This window comes from Callorhinchus milii, unplaced genomic scaffold (assembly GCF_018977255.1).
Source record: "Callorhinchus milii isolate IMCB2004 unplaced genomic scaffold, IMCB_Cmil_1.0 Scaffold3, whole genome shotgun sequence".
NCBI lineage: Eukaryota > Metazoa > Chordata > Chondrichthyes > Chimaeriformes > Callorhinchidae > Callorhinchus > Callorhinchus milii.
The window spans coordinates 22,803,751-22,826,132 of NW_024704744.1; the positions used below are offsets into that span (position 1 = coordinate 22,803,751).

At 38.7% G+C, this 22,382-nt stretch overlaps 2 protein-coding genes across 4 annotated transcripts in view; one reads left to right on the plus strand and one right to left on the minus strand.

The window, feature by feature from the left end:
• mapre3b (microtubule-associated protein, RP/EB family, member 3b) overlaps nucleotides 1–22,382 on the minus strand; it is a 55,333-nt gene that overhangs the window by 7,920 nt on the left and 25,031 nt on the right. For all 3 annotated transcript variants that reach the window (XM_042333413.1, XM_042333412.1, XM_042333411.1), the window contains 4 exons: nucleotides 17,308–17,435; nucleotides 12,740–12,885; nucleotides 8,990–9,191; nucleotides 8,013–8,161 (listed from right to left, as the gene is read on the minus strand). In XM_042333413.1, the coding sequence (XP_042189347.1) occupies nucleotides 8,013–8,161; nucleotides 8,990–9,191; nucleotides 12,740–12,885; nucleotides 17,308–17,428 (618 nt within the window). In that variant the 5' untranslated portion in view covers nucleotides 17,429–17,435. The remainder of the gene's footprint in view (nucleotides 1–8,012; nucleotides 8,162–8,989; nucleotides 9,192–12,739; nucleotides 12,886–17,307; nucleotides 17,436–22,382) is intronic.
• LOC121848053 (microtubule-associated protein RP/EB family member 3-like) lies at nucleotides 2,041–3,462 on the plus strand. The gene is made up of 2 exons (XM_042333414.1): nucleotides 2,041–2,413; nucleotides 3,241–3,462. The coding sequence occupies exons 1-2, from the start codon at nucleotides 2,161–2,163 to the stop codon at nucleotides 3,417–3,419; spliced, it is 432 nt and encodes a 143-aa protein (XP_042189348.1). The 5' UTR covers nucleotides 2,041–2,160; the 3' UTR covers nucleotides 3,420–3,462.

Here is a 22,382-nt window from a genome sequence, read left to right on the forward strand (position 1 = left end):
TACCCTCAACATAGCCGAAACCCTCATGCAGCCTTTGTCCAATCAGATTCGACTTTTCCAATGACCTGCCTCCCCAGTTCCACCCTACATAAGTTCCAAAACAACCATCAAATTGCATTTATATCATCCTTTCATGTCGTGAGCCATCCCAAGGTGCCCCCAAAACATCAAGAACTCTGCAGCCTACATCCTCACCCATATTAGACTCTGCAGACCCATTAGCCCCCTCATCGTCTGATTCCACTGGCTTCCTATCCCCCAGTGGAATGACTTATTGTCCTCATCCTCACCTTACCGTCTTACTCACCTACCTCAGATCTCCTGTGACCCTACTTCCACAGCCACTCCCTTAGTTTCATCAAGTTTGGCATGTTTGATGCCACCCCGCCTCCCGCCCACCTCTTACCATCATCAGCTTTCAGTTATTTCCTCTCTCCCTCACCCCACCCCGGGTACCTGCCCCCTCTCTCTGCTTTTGGAGCCAGTCTAAAAACTCATCCCTTTGACTGTATTTTGGGCCACCTTCTCTTTCCCTCCCCCACCCATTTCCTTCCCAGCTCGGGCTTCCATTCAGTCTTTGTAAAGCGATTTGAGACATTTTACATTTCAATGTAAAATGCGCAATGCAAATTATTATTGTTTTGACTCAACTTAGAAATACTGAGGAATGGTCACAATTTAATATGAATTATTTGAACTATTTCTGGTGGATTTATATTTAGTACAGTTGTCAACAGAATCATCATAAATATAACTAAAATTATAATTATGTGGTGTTTACTTGAGTTCAACTTATTGAATAATACAGTATTAGTTGGGTTGAACTCATTATGTTAGTGTAATTAAATATCCCAAACAGTATCTCCTTTGGAGAATGCAATGTATGTCACACTAATCTGCAATAAATTTGTTCCAAGCAATGTCTGATTGGTGTTGTTCTTGTGTGTTGGAATGACATACATGGTGTTCTCTGGAAGAGATGTACTTTCCTTCCTCATGTGATTTTTCCTGAGAGAAGCGCATTTACAGTGCCATTTTCCCAATGATATGCTTTTAGTATTGCATTAGGTAATGGCATTAGTATGAAAATATACAAAAGCTTTGATCAGATGAACTGATGCATCCAACAGTTTTGTGCAATGGTTACCAACAAGCTAGGTTCCCGGTTGAATCTGTGGCCTGTGCTGAGTGAGTTTATCTAATATAGTCCAACTCACCATCCCTCATTGTAGAGTGGGGGCAACCAGGTTTCCTTTCCCTTGATATCCTTTTGATTCTTGCTGGAAGTACAAATGTGTAGATGTTGGGTTTCAAGGAATCATTTTTGGCTGTAATTGGGCCACAGCACTTTGAATCCTAGCCCTCTCTTAAAAGACTCTGAAATCACAAAGTGCCATCATTATGAAATCTTCTGTTGCTAAATGTGCATACTGTTGGCATAGCAAAATGTGTGGAACTGCATTCATTACTGCCTGCCAGTCAATCTTTTCAATCAGTTTTTTTCTATCATCAATACAGTTTTTAATTCCAGGCAACTAATATAAATAATTCTAAAAGTATTAATCTTCTTTAAAAGCCTCAAAAGGAATGTCTTTTAAAATCTAGTTTACGTTCATCAGATGTCTCTCACCTACTAATTCGGTTGGCTTATGAAGAAATTTCAGACATTTATGAGGCATGACATATTGCTTTTAAACCCATGCTAACTGCTCATGTATCTTGTTGTGAAGAAGAGTATTTTTCAGATCCTTTGGAATTCTTTGAGTGATCTGCGAACTGTTTTGCTCACTGCAAGGTTAGACTAACAGGTCTATGATTCTTGGGTTCATATCTCATATTGTTTAGAATTTGACATATGCTTTCTTCTAGTTCTCTGACTATTTTGTTAAATGAAATTCACCTCTAGTTATCCAACTTTTTGTAATAAAAGTTTACAATAATGGAAGAGAGTAAGACATTTTGTTTACAATAGTAAACTTTGATTTATTCTTTTGCTGGAGTAACAGAACAGACAAATGAAACTTGATGCTTTACAAGCAACAGGAAGGACAAATTAAATGATGGGGTGCTGCAATGTATTGTGCTAAGCAGGCATTACACAAGTTGTAGGACCAATTGCTTTGATCTGCAACAAGAGATATATAGGGGATCATTTGAAGAATGAGGATTAAAACACATTACATGAAAAAAATCACCTTTTTCTTATTTCAGATTATTCCAGTAGAGAGATTAGTGAAAGGAAAGTTCCAAGACAACTTTGAATTTGTTCAGTGGTTTAAGAAATTCTTTGATGCAAACTATGATGGAAAGGAATACGACCCAGTTTTGGCCAGACAAGGACAAGATATAATTCCACAAACCTTCGGAGGTGAACAAATATACAGCAAATCGAAGAAACCGATTGGCACTGCAGGTAAATCTCTTCTTACCTGTTGGAGGTTGAGGATTTTGTTCTCATCTTATTTTCTCAACTGATGGCTCAATTGGTTCTCTTATTTTCCAAGTTTATTCACAAAGGATATATTGATTTATTTTTCCTGTTAACAGATGGTTGCAAATGCTTATGAAAGTTCTTTCAGTGACTTCTGTAGTTGATGTTGCTCAATATGCCAGTCATTTGCTGTCCAGTGAAAATTTTTATCGCATAATCATTTAACCTAACAAAAACAATCAGCTTCATTAGAACCACAGATTAATGCATGATTAGTTAAAAATAGGATGCACCTCAAACAAGTGACCAAAGGAGTGGATTTATTGAGCTTTTGTGTCAAAATTTGCTCACTTGATGATGATAATAATAACAGGAATAGATTTCTTCTCATAGATGGATCATGCTGCAGTTGTTATTTATGCACATATGATTTACAAAATCTATTTAAGTGAACTTCAATTTCACCTTGTGACCCAACTAACTAATGATGAAAATCATTCATTTTTCTCATAACAATTTTGTACAGCATCTATTTAATTAGGAAGCCAAAATGATTATAGATCTTGGTTATACACCATGTATATACCATTATGCATTTACTGATTTCAGTGGTTTTCTTAACTGATTTAACCTGAAGTAGTCTCCTGAAAATGGGTTTTCTGTGAAGTATATTATGCATTCAGCCTCATTCCTCCTACATTACTCCCATTTCTGTTAATTGGTCCTTTTTTTCAGCATTATCAGTCTGTAAGAAACCAAACAAAAAAAATGAAATTGTTTAATATTTTTACTGTCAATTCTGTTTTAAGTGCCTCAGAGAACATCTCCAACAACACCTAAGGTCGCACCCTCACGAACACCACATGTACCACTCTCCACGGGTATGAGGAAAACCCCGCACGTAGCCAGAAACGGAGCCAGTGATGCAGATGCCCAAATAATAGAGCTCAATCAGCAGGTAGGCCTGGGGAGCTACACAGGAGTATAGTGTTTTCAATACAACCTTTCAATACAACCAAACAATATTCCACTAAAGGTTACATGAACAGTCAGGAACATTAATATTTAGTTCCTCCTATCAGGTGCCTGTAACAATGCTGACTTAGAGCGGGTCGGTACAACCTTTTAGATGCCCGACACCAGATTTGAGAAATGTCCGCCGGACGCATAAGCAATATTTGTGTGGTTCCCTTCCAGAAACGACCTGTACAAATTATATAGCAATCCTATGTTTTAAATTGTGTAACTATTATTTAATTTAACTATATTTTAGTTACAATGTAAACTTTAAATAGGCAATGTAAAAATTCTACACATTTTAAAACCATAATACAGCCAGTGACGAGGTATCTGTCTCTGTGTATATCGCTGTATCTGTGTGTGTGTGTGAGTCTGAGTGGGTACCTCTCTCTCTCTCTATCTCTCTCTCTCTCTTTGTGTCTCTGTATTTCTCTCTCTGTCTCTGTGTCTCTCTGTCTGTGTGAGTCTCTGGCCGGTCTACAGTATCCCAGGGCACTGCTGATTGGCTCAGTGGCAAGACCTGAAAGGGCAGTCCGGTCACCTGGGGCAGGGAGTCATCCCACTCAGCTACTGTTAACCCTGCAAACCAAAGCCCTAAAGGGTAGGGTGGTCCTAACTGGACAAGCAGCGGGAAAGCTCACCGAACAGCAATATCAATGGCAAGCTATGCAGTTTTAGCTGGTTAGACTTCAGCAGTACCCCAACTCACACTCTGGGGTCCCCAAGCCTTGGCTCTTGCCAACCTGTGCCTAATACTTTCCGGAATTAGGTAAGCAGGATGCATCCGTCCAGGGAGAGTGCACATTACATTCTAACGATCTGTCTCTGGATTGCCATGTGTAGGTGGTGGGAAGCATGGAAATATCAGCTTGGTTTGGATACTATTAAGCATGGTGATGGGTTTCTTCACGTGTCAAACATCCAACTGACCAAAAAAAATAGTTCTGATACCACCTCCTCATACCGTTATTTTTCACGCTGGATCAGCCTGAGCTCCAGACATACAGTGCAGTGTGACTGTGTTTTGGGGGTGGTGGATTGGGAAGTGAGGAGGTCGGAGATAAAGAGGTGAATGGATTCGAACATGAGAGTGAGGATCTTGGAAGTCGAATCATGTATACTCAAATGATAAAACGTTTGAGTGACATATCATGACTTGGGATTTGTATTGCAAATCCTCCGTCCAGCATGGAGGGTGCTATATACATCCAAATCCAAGCTGTTGTTGTATATTATACGCAATTCCCACAAACTGTTTTGCATATATTTAAATGATGTATTTACATACTTATGCATGTAAATACGTGTCAGTTAAATACCAGCAACTTGCACAAGAAACTGTACAAGCATCAATGGCTTCTTTACAAAGATTAATGATTAACAACGGGGTTCCTACTTACTGCTAGGTAAACAGGCATGTGGAGTAAAGAAACTTGCCCAACATTTCTCCCTGAAAATTAATGAAATGTGTAATCGCTGAATGTTTGAATTGAGCTCACAGGGAATAGTTGAAAACTCCCAATGCATGCAATGTGAATCAAAGTTAACATTAGAGATGATGTACAGTCTTCAGCTGGAAGAGGTTTTACACTGGAATTGTAATGTTTTAATTAAAGATTCAGAGTCCTGTAGCTCAGTGGTTAGAGCACTCGCCTCGCAAGCGAGAGACCTGGGTTTGATTCCCGCAGGGCGAAATGTTGGGCAAGTTTCCTTACTCCACATGCTGTTTACCTAGCAGTAAGTAGGAACCCCGTTGTTAGTCGATTGGCAGACTGTTTTCCAGGGATAAATATCCCTAAGAAAAAACAATAATAATTTGGTCACTCAATGCACGATTGTTTATGGGACACTGCTGTGTGTAATTGGCTGCTGCATTTCACACACAAATATACAGTCAATTCACTTTACCGTATATTCTGTAAAGCGCTTTGAGATGTCTAGAAGATGTGAAAAGCTCTATATCAAATGCAAAGATTATTATTATATAATTGGATAATAATATGCTCATCTCTGTCGTAACATTTTCTGACTGGTGTGGCTCACACTGTTGTTCACTCGTCACACAAGTGGCTCGGTAAACATATGGGTTCGACAATGCTGCCTTAATAGAATATACCTGAAAGGATATGAAATAGCTATTCTGGCTGACTGACAACAGAATTCGCCTTGCAGCTCCCATGTTCAACAACAACCGACAGGAAGTGACTCATAAGATTTTAGAAAAGGCTGGGCTATGATATCCACAGGCCAACATGGATTATTGGGCAAACATTCAGTGGTCTGCAAGTGATTGCATAAAACATTTGAGTTTAATGTCTCCGTTTTTCATAATTACTGAATTAATTGCTTTTGTTTTTTTGTTTTGGGCACATCACAAACAACAACAAGATTACATTTGTATAGCGTCTTTCACGTCGGGAGGACGTCCCAAGGCGCTGGACAGTGTACAGCATTTCAGACCTGAGCTGGGGTCAGGGAGGGAGAAGGGAGGTGACCGATGGCCTGCAGCTGCAGACTATGACATTTATAATTGTGGGTGAAACATGGCAGCCAACTGCGCCAATTATTTTTTTAAGGGATTATAAACCCCCAGAAAAGCGATCCACCAATCGATTAACAACCGGGTTCCTAGTTACTGCTAGGCAAACAGAGGCGTAAGTAGTAAGGAAACTTGGCCAATGTTTCGCCCTGCTGGGAATCAAACCTAGAGTGAGTACTCTGACCACTAAGCGACAGGTGGTGCTGTATCCTTCATGCTTGGGATTCAGCTCTACAGGTAGTGTGTCTGACAGTCTTGTGACCAATTTTCACACGGTTAGTGCCATAAACAGGCTTAACCAAGGATCACACATGTGAAATTTCACAAGCTATGTGGGACAAGAGTAAAAATAATCCTAAAACATTAATCAGGAATGAGAAACCTCACTGATCCCTCCCCCACCAACATAGAGACAGTGAAACAAATAAACTTCAGCTAATTTAGACTAGGAATTGGAACTAGCATTTTACTAATGTGTGTACCAGTTTCTTACTGGGTAAACGCTTTAACTAATTGAACCTTAATACTAATAATACTTGCATTCGATATAGCACCTTATCACAACTTTGATACTTCTCAAAGCCCTTCACAGGATATACCGTAAAGTGGAGCAACTGTTTTGTGGTCGAAACGTGGCAGCCAGCTGTGCATAGCAATGTCCCACAAACAGCCACGGAGCGAGTGATCATTATTATTTTGGGAGATTGTTGGCCAGGACACCAGGAGAAACTGCCTTCACGTTTCAAATAGTGCCATAGGATCTTCAACAACCGTCCAAACAAGCAGATGGGACCTCAGTTTAACGCCGCATCAGAAGGACGGAATCCTCTACAGCATTTATTCCAAGATAGTTACCTTTTAAGAAGAATTAACCAGTTCGTTTCGACAATAAACCACGAGTTTGCTTGACCTGCGCCAGTCGTGATTACCCCACAAACACAGTCACACTGCACTGTATGTCTGGAGCTCAGGCTGATCCAGCGTGAAAAATAACGGTATGAGGAGGTGGTATCAGAACTATTTTTTTTGGTCAGTTGGATGTTTGACACGTGAAGAAACCCATCACCATGCTTAATAGTATCCAAACCAAGCTGATATTTCCATGCTTCCCACCACCTACACATGGCAATCCCAGAGACAGATCGTTAGAATGTAATGCGCACTCTCCCTGGACGGATGCATCCTGCTTACCTAATTCCGGAAAGTATTAGGCACAGGTTGGCAAGAGCCAAGGCTTGGGGACCCCAGAGTGTGAGTTGGGGTACTGCTGAAGTCTAACCAGCTAAAACTGCATAGCTTGCCATTGATATTGCTGTTCGGTGAGCTTTCCCGCTGCTTGTCCAGTTAGGACCACCCTACCCTTTAGGGCTTTGGTTTGCAGGGTTAACAGTAGCTGAGTGGGATGACTCCCTGCCCCAGGTGACCGGACTGCCCTTTCAGGTCTTGCCACTGAGCCAATCAGCAGTGCCCTGGGATACTGTAGACCGGCCAGAGACTCACACAGACAGAGAGACACAGAGACAGAGAGAGAAATACAGAGACACAAAGAGAGAGAGAGAGATACAGAGAGAGAGAGGTACCCACTCAGACTCACACACACACACAGATACAGCGATATACACAGAGACAGATACCTCGTCACTGGCTGTATTATGGTTTTAAAATGTGTAGAATTTTTACATTGCCTATTTAAAGTTTACATTGTAACTAAAATATAGTTAAATTAAATAATAGTTACACAATTTAAAACATAGGATTGCTATATAATTTGTACAGGTCGTTTCTGGAAGGGAACCACACAAATATTGCTTATGCGTCCGGCGGACATTTCTCAAATCTGGTGTCGGGCATCTAAAAGGTTGTACCGACCCGCTCTAAGTCAGCATTGTTACAGGCACCTGATAGGAGGAACTAAATATTAATGTTCCTGACTGTTCATGTAACCTTTAGTGGAATATTGTTTGGTTGTATTGAAAGGTTGTATTGAAAACACTATACTCCTGTGTAGCTCCCCAGGCCTACCTGCTGATTGAGCTCTATTATTTGGGCATCTGCATCACTGGCTCCGTTTCTGGCTACGTGCGGGGTTTTCCTCATACCCGTGGAGAGTGGTACATGTGGTGTTCGTGAGGGTGCGACCTTAGGTGTTGTTGGAGATGTTCTCTGAGGCACTTAAAACAGAATTGACAGTAAAAATATTAAACAATTTCATTTTTTTTTGTTTGGTTTCTTACAGACTGATAATGCTGAAAAAAAGGACCAATTAACAGAAATGGGAGTAATGTAGGAGGAATGAGGCTGAATGCATAATATACTTCACAGAAAACCCATTTTCAGGAGACTACTTCAGGTTAAATCAGTTAAGAAAACCACTGAAATCAGTAAATGCATAATGGTATATACATGGTGTATAACCAAGATCTATAATCATTTTGGCTTCCTAATTAAATAGATGCTGTACAAAATTGTTATGAGAAAAATGAATGATTTTCATCATTAGTTAGTTGGGTCACAAGGTGAAATTGAAGTTCACTTAAATAGATTTTGTAAATCATATGTGCATAAATAACAACTGCAGCATCATCCATCTATGAGAAGAAATCTGTTCCTGATATTATTATCATCATCAAGTGAGCAAATTTTGACACAAAAGCTCAATAAATCCACTCCTTTGGTCACTTGTTTGAGGTGCATCCTATTTTTAACTAATCATGCATTAATCTGTGGTTCTAATGAAGCTGATTTTTTTTGTTAGGTAAAGTGATTATGCGATAAAAATTTTCACTGGACAGCAAATGACTGGCATATTGAGCAACATCAACTACAGAAGTCACTGAAAGAACTTTCATAAGCATTTGCAACCATCTGTTAACAGGAAAAATAAATCAATATATCCTTTGTGAATAAACTTGGAAAATAAGAGAACCAATTGAGCCATCAGTTGAGAAAATAAGATGAGAACAAAATCCTCAACCTCCAACAGGTAAGAAGAGATTTACCTGCAGTGCCAATCGGTTTCTTCGATTTGCTGTATATTTGTTCACCTCCGAAGGTTTGTGGAATTATATCTTGTCCTTGTCTGGCCAAAACTGGGTCGTATTCCTTTCCATCATAGTTTGCATCAAAGAATTTCTTAAACCACTGAACAAATTCAAAGTTGTCTTGGAACTTTCCTTTCACTAATCTCTCTACTGGAATAATCTGAAATAAGAAAAAGGTGATTTTTTTCATGTAATGTGTTTTAATCCTCATTCTTCAAATGATCCCCTATATATCTCTTGTTGCAGATCAAAGCAATTGGTCCTACAACTTGTGTAATGCCTGCTTAGCACAATACATTGCAGCACCCCATCATTTAATTTGTCCTTCCTGTTGCTTGTAAAGCATCAAGTTTCATTTGTCTGTTCTGTTACTCCAGCAAAAGAATAAATCAAAGTTTACTATTGTAAACAAAATGTCTTACTCTCTTCCATTATTGTAAACTTTTATTACAAAAAGTTGGATAACTAGAGGTGAATTTCATTTAACGAAAATAGTCAGAGAACTAGAAGAAAGCATATGTCAAATTCTAAACAATATGAGATATGAACCCAAGAATCATAGACCTGTTAGTCTAACCTTGCAGTGAGCAAAACAGTTCGCAGATCACTCAAAGAATTCCAAAGGATCTGAAAAATACTCTTCTTCACAACAAGATACATGAGCAGTTAGCATGGGTTTAAAAGCAATATGTCATGCCTCATAAATGTCTGAAATTTCTTCATAAGCCAACCGAATTAGTAGGTGAGAGACATCTGATGAACGTAAACTAGATTTTAAAAGACATTCCTTTTGAGGCTTTTAAAGAAGATTAATACTTTTAGAATTATTTATATTAGTTGCCTGGAATTAAAAACTGTATTGATGATAGAAAAAAACTGATTGAAAAGATTGACTGGCAGGCAGTAATGAATGCAGTTCCACACATTTTGCTATGCCAACAGTATGCACATTTAGCAACAGAAGATTTCATAATGATGGCACTTTGTGATTTCAGAGTCTTTTAAGAGAGGGCTAGGATTCAAAGTGCTGTGGCCCAATTACAGCCAAAAATGATTCCTTGAAACCCAACATCTACACATTTGTACTTCCAGCAAGAATCAAAAGGATATCAAGGGAAAGGAAACCTGGTTGCCCCCACTCTACAATGAGGGATGGTGAGTTGGACTATATTAGATAAACTCACTCAGCACAGGCCACAGATTCAACCGGGAACCTAGCTTGTTGGTAACCATTGCACAAAACTGTTGGATGCATCAGTTCATCTGATCAAAGCTTTTGTATATTTTCATACTAATGCCATTACCTAATGCAATACTAAAAGCATATCATTGGGAAAATGGCACTGTAAATGCGCTTCTCTCAGGAAAAATCACATGAGGAAGGAAAGTACATCTCTTCCAGAGAACACCATGTATGTCATTCCAACACACAAGAACAACACCAATCAGACATTGCTTGGAACAAATTTATTGCAGATTAGTGTGACATACATTGCATTCTCCAAAGGAGATACTGTTTGGGATATTTAATTACACTAACATAATGAGTTCAACCCAACTAATACTGTATTATTCAATAAGTTGAACTCAAGTAAACACCACATAATTATAATTTTAGTTATATTTATGATGATTCTGTTGACAACTGTACTAAATATAAATCCACCAGAAATAGTTCAAATAATTCATATTAAATTGTGACCATTCCTCAGTATTTCTAAGTTGAGTCAAAACAATAATAATTTGCATTGCGCATTTTACATTGAAATGTAAAATGTCTCAAATCGCTTTACAAAGACTGAATGGAAGCCCGAGCTGGGAAGGAAATGGGTGGGGGAGGGAAAGAGAAGGTGGCCCAAAATACAGTCAAAGGGATGAGCTTTTAGACTGGCTCCGAAAGCAGAGAGAGGGGGCAGGTACCCGGGGTGGGGTGAGGGAGAGAGGAAAGTAACTGAAAGCTGATGATGGTAAGAGGTGGGCGGGAGGCGGGGTGGCATCAAACATGCCAAACTTGATGAAACTAAGGGAGTGGCTGTGGAAGTAGGGTCACAGGAGATCTGAGGTAGGTGAGTAAGACGGTAAGGTGAGGATGAGGACAATAAGTCATTCCACTGGGGGATAGGAAGCCAGTGGATCAGACGATGAGGGGGCTAATGGGTCTGCAGAGTCTAATATGGGTGAGGATGTAGGCTGCAGAGTTCTTGATGTTTTGGGGGCACCTTGGGATGGCTCACGACATGAAAGGGATGATATAAATGCAATTTGATGGTTGTTTTGGAACTTATGTAGGGTGGAACTGGGGAGGCAGGTCATTGGAAAAGTCGAATCTGATTGGACAAAGGCTGCATGAGGGTTTCGGCTATGTTGAGGGTGAGGTAGTAATGTTGTAAGAGATGGAGGAAAGTGGCTTTGTTCAGTGCCCTGTTTGAAGGAGAGTTTAAAGTACGGCCCCTCTCAGTCGGAGTGAGCAATTGAATGGCATCTGATCCATATAGTTATGTTCTCCTGCCAATTGGTGGCTATGTCCTTTTAACTCAGGTGGTTTATGTGCAACAATTGCAGAAATAAATTAGGCATGACAATACTGCTCTGAATCTAAATCCTAGTGAATATATACTAATCAAGTACTGCGGTGCATTTCAGGGTTATTTGATCTACATTGAAACAAGATTACCTGTAAGACAGACCTAGAGTAATATGTGCAGTTATAGTCATTTTACCTTAGAATCATGCAAAAGCCGTTGAAATGGAACAGAGGTGAGCAACTATGATGATTTTAGATGTCAAATTTAATTACAAGCAAATATTAAGAAAATTGGATTTGCAAAAAAGCGTCCTATAGTGTCCTAATTGAAAATTTTGATGTTCTGAAGCACGTTGAGTCTGGACGTACATGACTGTAGTGAGATCATACAACCCTTGCAAAGAAAACGTTTAAAGGAATGATGGTGGTATACTGCTAGATGATAGATCTGATTGATCTCCATGAGGGTGAATGAAAGATGAATAATAATAATCCTTGCATTTGAAATAGCGCTTTTCACGTCCTCTACATGTCTCAAAGCGCTTTACAGAATATACTGAAAAGTGAATTGACTGTATACTTGTGGGCGAAACACGGCAGCCAATTGTGCACAGCAGTGTCCCACAAACAGTCGTGGATTGACCAAATTACTATTATTTTTTTTCTTGAGGGATTATTATCAGGCATGTGGGATAAGGAAACTTGCCCAAGGTTTCGCCCTGCCAGGAATCGAACCCAGGTCTTTCGCTTGCAAGGCGAATGCTCTAACCACTGAGCTACAGGAATGGAAGTTTGCTGTATTTTTAGTAACTGTGTTACTGATTAACCAAATGCTGTAGAATCTCAGGATATCCAATTTCACTAAATTATTTAGATCCAAAAGTAATTTAAAAATGTGTTTTATGTGGTGTGCACCTTCACTAATTCACTGACAATCTATTCCTCTTGAGATTGGAGCTGAAAATGAAGATACTGGAATTGTCAGAATATACAGTTCTACAATTACTTCTCCATATACAGTGTGTCCAAAGGCTGATATAGTTCTCCAAAAGAAACGTTATGGATCTGGAATTTTTCTCCCTATTTTCAGTGAATAAAATCGGAAAATAAAACAGAGCAAGTAGTAACCCAAATGTTCTCTTTTATAAAAACATAACAGTTTTTTTTTCAAGAAGAGTACATACTTTATCAACATTCATTTTCTTGAAGGCTGCCTGTAGGACTTTAAAATTATGGATATATTCATGCTCCAGCTTTGCTTGGAATTTGACTTTCTTCAGAACTATGCAGCCCGGAAAAAGCATATCCATAAACTGACAGTATGAAATTCCTGTTGAGAAAACAATCCAAATTTCAGTGAAACCTGAACCAATTGAACATGCTATCGAAATAGAATTATAGAGTGTGGGAAGGAATTTTGTGATTTTGATAATACATTTGTTAAAATATGACTGAAGAATAATGGATGTTCAGGAATAATGCCAAGACAGTAATATTATTGTAAAGGCCAGGTGGACATTTTTTGATCATAAGAACAAAACTATAGCTGTTTAGACCACTACCTTAACAATCACATGATTTTAGGCCTTGACACCACCCTCCAGATAGCCACAATGTGATTCCAATAAAGATTTATACTTTTAAAGTTGTGTATTTTTTGATCCGTTGGGAACAACAATAGCCAGTGTGTTCCATGTAGTTGATATGTGATGATGTTTATATAGAAAGATTCAAGTTTATTACATGATAATCCTTTTTTTAAGCAAATTATAGTCAGTATATAAAACTTGCAATGGGTTGTTAACTGTAAATAGATTTTAGAACTTGTGTTGCACCAAATATGTCAAAATATTTTGAAAATTATAAATCAGGAAATCAAAATAAATGCATCCCATCTTGCCTCTTTCAATCTTTTTTAATCTCCTAGATAATATCCATACCACAGATCACTTGTCTAAACAGATGGGCAAACTGCTCTCAGGATTCTATGTAAGACTACTCTTACAAAGAAACATATTTGTGTTCTGGCCAGAAAGAGGCCATTAGCCAATAGTGTCTGTGCCAATACTATCTTTTTTCTGAAAAAAGCAATCCAACTTTTCAGCTCCCTCCATACACCTTCCTTTATTGTGAGCAGTGTGGGGCACGTTGTAGCTTATACAAGATCGCAGAACCTTATAAGGATCTCAGGAAACCCATTTACATTGTGTTTGGCAATTTCCATAAGGCTTTCAAACTTAATGCCTCATGAAGAAGTTCTAAGCTATGGGCCTACGTGGCTAATATCTTTGATGTAAATTCCAGCTTGAAGATCAATGTAAGGATTGATGGGAAATTCACTGGTCCCTCTCTCTTGAAAGATGCAAATTCACATCCTCTATTTGATGTATTTGTCAATGACGTATTGGATTAAAGTATTGGACTTGGCATGTCTGTTTCAGGCATTTGCGACAGAATTGCAATGTTTCCATTGCAGAAAATGTGTTTTCTGGACAAGAAACAGCTTGTCCATAAGCTAATATACACATGAATTTGGCAGCTAATGTTTGCAGAAAAAAAATCAGATTATGTATCGCTGATATTTTGCTGGAGGTATTAAAAAAATGCAGGTTATGTTTACAGCAAATGCACTGTAAACTCTTTTTATTAAATTTAATTTATTTAATTTGATACTTTTTCTATTTACATTATGATAATAGATTCCTAAATATTTAGTGCAAATATTGCAGATATTCAATAGTAAAAACCTTATATTGTATATTCGGCACACACATGACACAGATTCAAAATCTGACACAGCAATAAATGTATTTTGCTCGATTTTTAGTTCCTAACAGAACTTTTAGAGTTACACACTACTTTTAAGATATATTTCAATGTATTTTTAAAACATTATGCAACATCATGCACTGAATACTTCAGAATTGCTTTAACAAATCTCCAAGGTCATCACCTATATAAAAAATGCAACAGCACAAACAGTGATCTAAAGATATTTTCTAATACTATTTTGGTTCAGACTATGGTCCAGAGTAATCTCACCTTAGTATTAAATTAGCAGCATTTGGTAAAACGGCATAAATGAGCATTGAGAGTTAAGAACATTGTGTTGAAATTACCCAATAGTCCCCTAAAGGTGTTATACAACGTACCTTGTTTACTCCTTCAATTTAAACTAATCATTTAAACTCATTACTGCTAGTCCGTTCTGGGGATTTCTGACAAAATTGCAGCGCTGAGGTTAATATTGTTTTGAGCTTGTTCATAGTTAACATACCACATTAATTTGCCATCTAAAGTGATAAAATCCAAAGTAGCAGCACATGGCTCTGTGGTTTGTCCCCTCTTTTGCCATGTTCTGCAGCCTTTCATGCTTTGGGAGCTTGGTCCACAATTCTTTTGTGATGTTTCTTCCCCCAATGTTTTTGAATTCAAATACAGAAGTTGCTGTAAAAGTGGTGCATCTTCACAGTTACACAATTTGTACTTTTATATACAGCAAACTCTGGATAATTTGAATTTAGCTTAACTCGTCACTATCACTTCAGTCATCATACCTTCAATAATCCGCCTGCTTGCCATGCAAAACATTAATAAGGGACTCCACTATCCTTGTCACTCTACATAACAGGTTAGCAGCTTGGAGCGCAGTACAGTTGCAGGGTTGGATGCCGAGCAAAGGAGAGGACGGAAGTAACCGTAGGTTGTGGTCAACGACCTCAGACATATGGATGCTTTTGCATTGTATGTGAGCATTCTGTTTCCCATTGTGCATTATTTTTCTTCTCACTGTCTTATTTCCTTACAGCATTATTCATAGGTTTTAACTAAAATTATTAGTTTTAGGACCTAAATTACAGCTTCAGAATTGGTGCTCGCCTTACAATGGCAGTTTAAGCAAAACAATAAGTCGGGTAAATATAGCTCTTTGGTGACACACTTGGCAAAGGGAGAATGGAAATGTGGCAACTCTGTGCCAGATTCGGTAATCTGGTGATCCAATACCTGAAGCTGGTTAGACTGAAGTTGTTCAGTGCGGAGTTGCTGATTCAGCCTACCTGGCTCATTATTGAAACTTGGAGAGTAGCCATGTCATTCGAATAGGAGTTTTCCACACAGCTCCCAATATCCCAATAAGCCATGGCCCCATCTGGAGAATCAGAAGTTTATTTTTAAACCAGTGTCTCTTAAGTTGCACTGGCTTAAAAATTTCAGCAGTTCCTCCCCCCCTCCCATTCACACTTTGGACACTTAATACTTTGCCTTCTGCCAACCTGCGCTGATTGTTGTGCATTCCATTCCAACAATCTACCTCTGAGATTTCCATGTGCAGATGGGATGCATGGAAATTGCAGCTTGGTTTGGAAAGTCTTAAGCATAGTGAAGGGTTTCTGCATGTGTCAGACACCCAGATGACCCCCCCCCCCCCGCCCAAAAAAATCATTTGATATTGACAAGTCGGGTGTTTCCCACTCGCCCCGGGTGAAAAGGCTGCATGCTTCAGATCTGGCAAACAGAAAAGCTTCTTCCGTGAGTTCATTCTGATAAAAAACAGTGAGGAAATTGATTCTTTAATCCTTACATGTCCAAGATTTTCCCTTGTGTGGCTGATATTCCAATATTGGCTCTTCAATGCAGTGCAATGTTGTGTTACAGTAGAACACTGCAAATCCACATGCTTATTATCCGTGTGTCTGTTTATCCACATTGGAACTCCCTGTTGAACTTCACATGTGTTATTTAATGTTGGTTTGTGGGCAATTTAATTTTGTATTTTACACTCCAGAGTAATTTACTCTCTTGACTTGGTTTCTAATTCCACTGACCGATATTGTTAGTAAAATCACTAACTGAACCAAAACAGTACTTTGCAATAATTCAAGATCTTACCAGGGTAAATAAACAAACTATATATACAAACTGTATATTTAGCAAACAAAAACATTAACCAGTGCTTTAAGAGTTAATTATAATATTTTATTTCTAAACACAAATCGTAAACCATTTAGATTACAGGAAAACTTGTAAATATTATATTAGTCAGGATCACAACATTTAATACAACTTCTACAAAGTTGTATTGGCTGACTTAATACATCTTACACTAAGTTAAATTTGTCTTTAGTGACATGACGGGTCGAGACCTTATTCCCTGTACTTGTTTCAAATGCACCGCATGCGCATGCAGTACTTCATCAAACCGGTAAGTGCGGTAGCGGCAATATGAGTCAGCATATGATTTGCATAGGTTTTGGGATTATTTGGAACCAAGAAACAGTTATATTTTAGCCATTTATCCAACTTGAAAATACGACCAGTGCAAAGAAATCTAAGTATTTTTGGTAACAAAATGAATGGGACTCTGGTACACGGATGATTTAAGTGATTATAGAGTTGAGGAAATATTTCTTCACTCAGAGGGTAGTGAATTTATGGAATTCACTACCCCAGAAGGCTGTAGATGCTCAGTCCTTGAACATTTTCAAGGCTAAGACCGATAGGTTCTTGACAAATAGAGGGATTAGGGGTCATGGGGATAGGGCAGGTAATCAGAGTTAGGTGAGAAGATCAGCCATGATCTTATTGAATGGCGGGGCAGGCACGAAGGGCCGAATGGCCTACTCCTGCTCCTAATTCTTATGTTCTTATATTATACAATTTATAACAAGAAGAATTATGCAAGTTTACCTGTATCAATGCTTAACAATGGAGTTAACACTTTTGTTTAAAAATATATTAATCACCTCCTTACCTGAGCATAGCTGTTCAATCTTGACGCAGCTGAGCTGCATTGAATCGTTGACCCATGCCAACATATCATGGCGACTAAGATTTTCACTCGTCACAGAGGTGGAATACACATTCACTGCCATGCCACAGCTGAAGAGAGATCAGATTATTTCAATCAACATTTCAATTAAACAAAATATCAACAGTAACATGTTACTCTACTAAATGTGGTTTGGCACTCACAAAGAAAGTGAAGTCCTTTGGAAACGTAAGCACGAGTTTCATTTGTTCTAATCCCAACAAAACAAAGTGTACAAATTACAGCTTTCAAAATGTGCCTTGACTGCATAAATTACAAACTGAAAGCTAAAGTAATGGCAAAGTTAAAAATGCATTGATTGCTCTTACTTTTAATGCTGCCATGTTACAGAGGAACACTGATGCTTGTGATGACAACAACAACAAAATTACATTTATAGAGCACCTTTCACGTCGGGAGGACGTCCCAAAGCGCTGAACAGTCAGGTGTCGGGGCCGGAGTATGGGAGAGGGGTGGTGTAGGGGTGAGGGAAGGCGGAGAGGTGGGAGGGAGACAAGTTTTTAGGGAGAGAAGTAATTCAGAAATATGGTGAGGAGAAAGATAGTTTGAGATCAATCAAAAGTATTTTTTCCTATTTTCTCAATTATTTTCTTTTAAATCCTCTGTGAAGTTCTTCAATATAATTTCAATTTATATAGCGCTTTTCACATAGAGAGGATGTCTCAAAGCCCGTCACGCTGAGAACCATTCCAAACAAAAATGAAAGAGAACCAGTTCACGGAAGTTGTGAAACTGAAGAAACGGAGGTGTTAATATTTGAAGTATAGAATACCACATGATTGTTTTAAAAATAACCTTGAAATGTCTGGACAATAATGTTCAAGCAAATGCTCCAAGAGTTGTTGACTTTGATAATACTGTACTGTACCTTGCCCTCCACCCTCCCCGATCCCGATCCCCAGCTCGGGTCTGAAACACTGATTGTTCAGTGCCTTGGGACGTCCTCCCGATGTGAAAGGCGCTATACAAATGTAATTTTTGTTTGTTTGTTGTTGTTTGTATCAGAATGGTGAACCAGTAATGCAGGAGCTTGCTAATATGGGGACCTTGAACTGTGTCTGAGAAGAGGGCAGAGCCTGCGTTGTATAAAACCTGAGCTCCCGCTCACCCGGACAGTACTACATCAGATTGTAGGGCACATGGCCAGGTTGGGCCTGCAGCAGAGAATGAAGGACGATTGAGGTATCCGATTAAAGATTCGATGTGTGAACCACGTCTGTGTCTATGCATACAGTACCCGCCTGGCTTGGCCGTGCCACTTACAATACTACTCACAATCATGATATAAAAGCAAAGAAAACAGAAAATAGGGGAAATTGTTTTATAATAACTAGTTTTAAACCAAACCCTTCAGTAAATACTGTACAGACTGTTGAACTATTCCAATATTTATTATGAGGTGGCATATCAACTTTTTACTACCATTTATGGATACCTGCTCACTTATGTAATCCCAATGGACATATTAACAAGATATTTTACGCTCACCACCGTGGAATAATTTATAGTTTCCCTCACCTCAGACCACATCAATTTATTTTATATTTGCAAGCACTTTACTGCATTGCAGTATTCCTTCAACTTCAATATAAAACATCCAGGTTACGAGTTATATGCCCATAAAACCAGTTTCTGAGCTTTACCAAGCTTTAGTTATACTTCATTATGGTTAATGCTGTCAATCTGAACAAAAATGGGAAGTGACTTGGATAGAGTCCTCTCAGGTGTGGGAAGAAGTGCAGACTGTATCTGCAATAAATCCAGTAATTCAATTAAAAATCTTGCACCATTGCAGCACCTCAATGGTCCTGTAAAATTATTCTCGTTAGTGTGCTTAAGATTGTTGGAAGGATTACAGAATTAGATTAACTTTTCAAATATATTTTCACATTTATCAAGACTTTTGGGAAAGGGTGGTCTAACCTATATTATTTCACAGGCTTCTTGGACTGGAATTAATACTGGGCCTATGAAGATTTCCGGTACTGATTCCAGAAAGCTAGTACTAGAGTTTAATTTTCTTGGTGAATGCCTCAATTATTGAGATCAAAGGACACTTACAACAACAACTTAGCATTTATATAGTGCACCTCACGTGGGGGAGCGTCCTGGAGCGCTTGACAGTGACTTAGTCTCACCCCGAGCCAGCAGGAGATGGAGGTGACTGTAAGCATGATCAAAAAGGAAGGTCTTCAGGTGGGATTTGGAAGTGGGGAGGGAGGGGTAAAGCAGTGGGACTGAGGAAGAGAGTTCCAGAATTTCAGGGAGTAGTGGCTGAAGGCACGGCAGGAGGCCGGAGCCAGCCGAGCAGAGGCAGTGAGTGGTGGAGTGGGGGGTAAGTAGGTCAGATAGGTAGGGAGGTGTGAGGGATTGAAGGCATTTAAAAATGGGTGAGAGGATCTTACAGTATTTTCACATTCTTCTGACAGTGATGGAACCCACAATTTCAAAATGAATAATTTATTCAAAGATGTTTAATTATGGTTGAAAACTTATAATTTTTCTTTATCTTCGAGGGGCAGGGAATACCATGACAGTACATTCCTCCAAGTTAGGTTGAGGATTATGATAGAATAAGTTTTCTCGATGTCTTGAATCATCAAGTCAACCGAGACCCTACTCTGCGTGAAGGTCTCCAAGTTGTTGTTGAATGGATTTTCTCATTCCTTTTTTTATGGTTCCATTCTTGAAAGTTACTGACACCTCCAGAATAGTTTTCACGTTAATTATTGTCACTAGTGTAAAAGCGTATTTTGTATCTCATTTTTTAAAAAGATACAGAACAGTCAAAATGGCGACACTATATCTTTATTAAACATGTATTGTGGCTTATGTTCCTTCCTCATCCAAATTTATCAGACTTTCAGCCATGAGGGACTCCCGGATGGAGATGGAAGGAGGCAGATTGTGATTGACAGCGGACTCCAGCCATTCACAAGCAGCTGGAGTTAGGCTGTCAATCAGTGAGGGGCGGAGGAACAGGGAAGAATAAGGGCGGGAAATCATGATTGATTGACAGCTGAGCAGCTTGTGAATGGCTGGACCCCAAACATTTACAAGCGGCTACAGGCTGTCAATCACCCCAGCGCCGCTCCCATTGATCCCCTTCCCGTCCAATTGTTAGGTTGAGGATTATGATAGAATAAGTTTTCTTGATGTCTTGAATCAAGTCAACCTAGACCCTACTCTGCATATTATCACGCCTGATAATAATCCCTCAAGAAAAGAAACCCAATAATAATTGGTCACTTCAATCCACGACTGTTTGTGAGACACTGCTGTGCACAATTGGTTGCCGCATTTCGCCCACAAAAATGCAGTCAATTCACTTTATAGTATATTCTGTGAAGCGCTTTGAGACATCGAGAAGACGTGAAAAGCACTATATCAAATTCAAGGATTATTATTATCATTATTAATTGGAACAGCAATGGGAGGGAGGAAGCTCCTCCTCTGCTTGGCAGGAATGGTATTTCGGCTAACCTCGGACATCTTTTAAGTCAGACAAAATGTCTGGCCTCAATACGTCCAGCAAAACCAACTTCCATCGTACATGAGATGTTTCTTTTACAAAGTTTCTTTTGTTCTTAGGGTATAATTTCAGCATTCGGTCTTAAAGATCATAAATACCTTCAGAGGGCATTTTCATCATCCTTGAATATCACTCTTTCCTACTTGTCTGATGCTGTATTTCTCCCTTTGAATTTTGATAAGGCGCTATATCAAATGCAAGGAATATTATTACTATTCCCATTCTGTGCATTGGTTAGCTCAGGAGGTGGCATTCTTGCCTCTGAGTTATAAGGTGTGAGTTCAAAGCCCACGTTGGGACATGGGTTCAAACCCCAGGTTCATATAACAGGTGAGACCCTCATGCTGCCTAGTTAACAATCCTCCAGATTACGTGATCATCTACCTCACTGATGTTTTGTGAGACCTTGCTGGTGTAAATCGCTATCTCTTTAGCCTACAAAAATAACTACTACATTAGAGAGTAACTAGTTATGAAGCACTCAGCTGTTTCAAACTGGTAAGATGCTTGTAAAAATGAAAGTTCTTTCTCTCAATATCATGTACTTTAAAATTCCATCAAAAACACCATGCAAACAGATAAGGGTCCGAGTCTAGCAATTGCAAAACCTAGTACATTAACTACTATATTACATTCCTAGCTGGTGATCCTGCAGAAGTGTCCCCATCCTGAATAAATCTAGACCATATGTTAAATTGGAACTTTCTAGATCTACATTAATAATAGCACTGCTGTTCTTCACTAACAATAGTAGTGTCACTTATTAATGGAAATACTGGAATGAATAGAAAGTAATGCTGCAAAATGTTGTCACACAGAAAGAGCAAAAACATGGCTAGTTTTCCTTCATAAATCTTATACAATATTATTGTTCATACATTTAAAGCAGTGTAGAAACATAGCATTTTAACAAACTCAGCAGAACATCTTAAAGGCCATATTATTTACACTTATTCTGGTGCATCCTGAAATAAATTACTTATAACGATTCATAAGGAATAGCATCTTATTTGTAACAATTTTCACTGATTCATATATATCCATAACTAAATTAAAGATTTAATAATAAAGATCTAACTGGGAAGGCAAAAAAAAATGGAAAATAGGGATTTTGTAACATTTACAATGACGATAAATCGCAATAAACAAAGTTACAGAAATAAACACTATCATGACCCACCCTATCTATCCAACTAGCAAATAGAATTAATGATAGTTACTGCAAAATACGCCTGATGCTTTCTTCTGAGAGGAGTCAGCACAAATGGACTTACTGATTCTTTTCCAGATGACAGTGCTGCACTGCAACGCTGGAACAGAGCCCTACTGCACTCAAGCAAAAAACACATACCAGCATTCAACAGCAAAACATGCTGAAATACTGTAATACTCCTGACGGGTAAAAAGCATATTCTAGAAGCAAAGTCAGACAGTTAAAAAAAAGAAATTATTAGGAATTTTGCAA

What these genes read in the sequence shown, in the direction of transcription:
- LOC121848053 (XM_042333414.1), top strand. Translation starts at nt 2,161, where the DNA reads ATGAGGATTAAAACACATTACATGAAAAAAATCACCTTTTTCTTATTT. An exon ending in GAAACCGATTGGCACTGCAG is followed by an intron (nt 2,414 to 3,240) that starts GTAAATCTCTTC and finishes TTCTGTTTTAAG; the next exon opens with TGCCTCAGAGAACATCTCCA.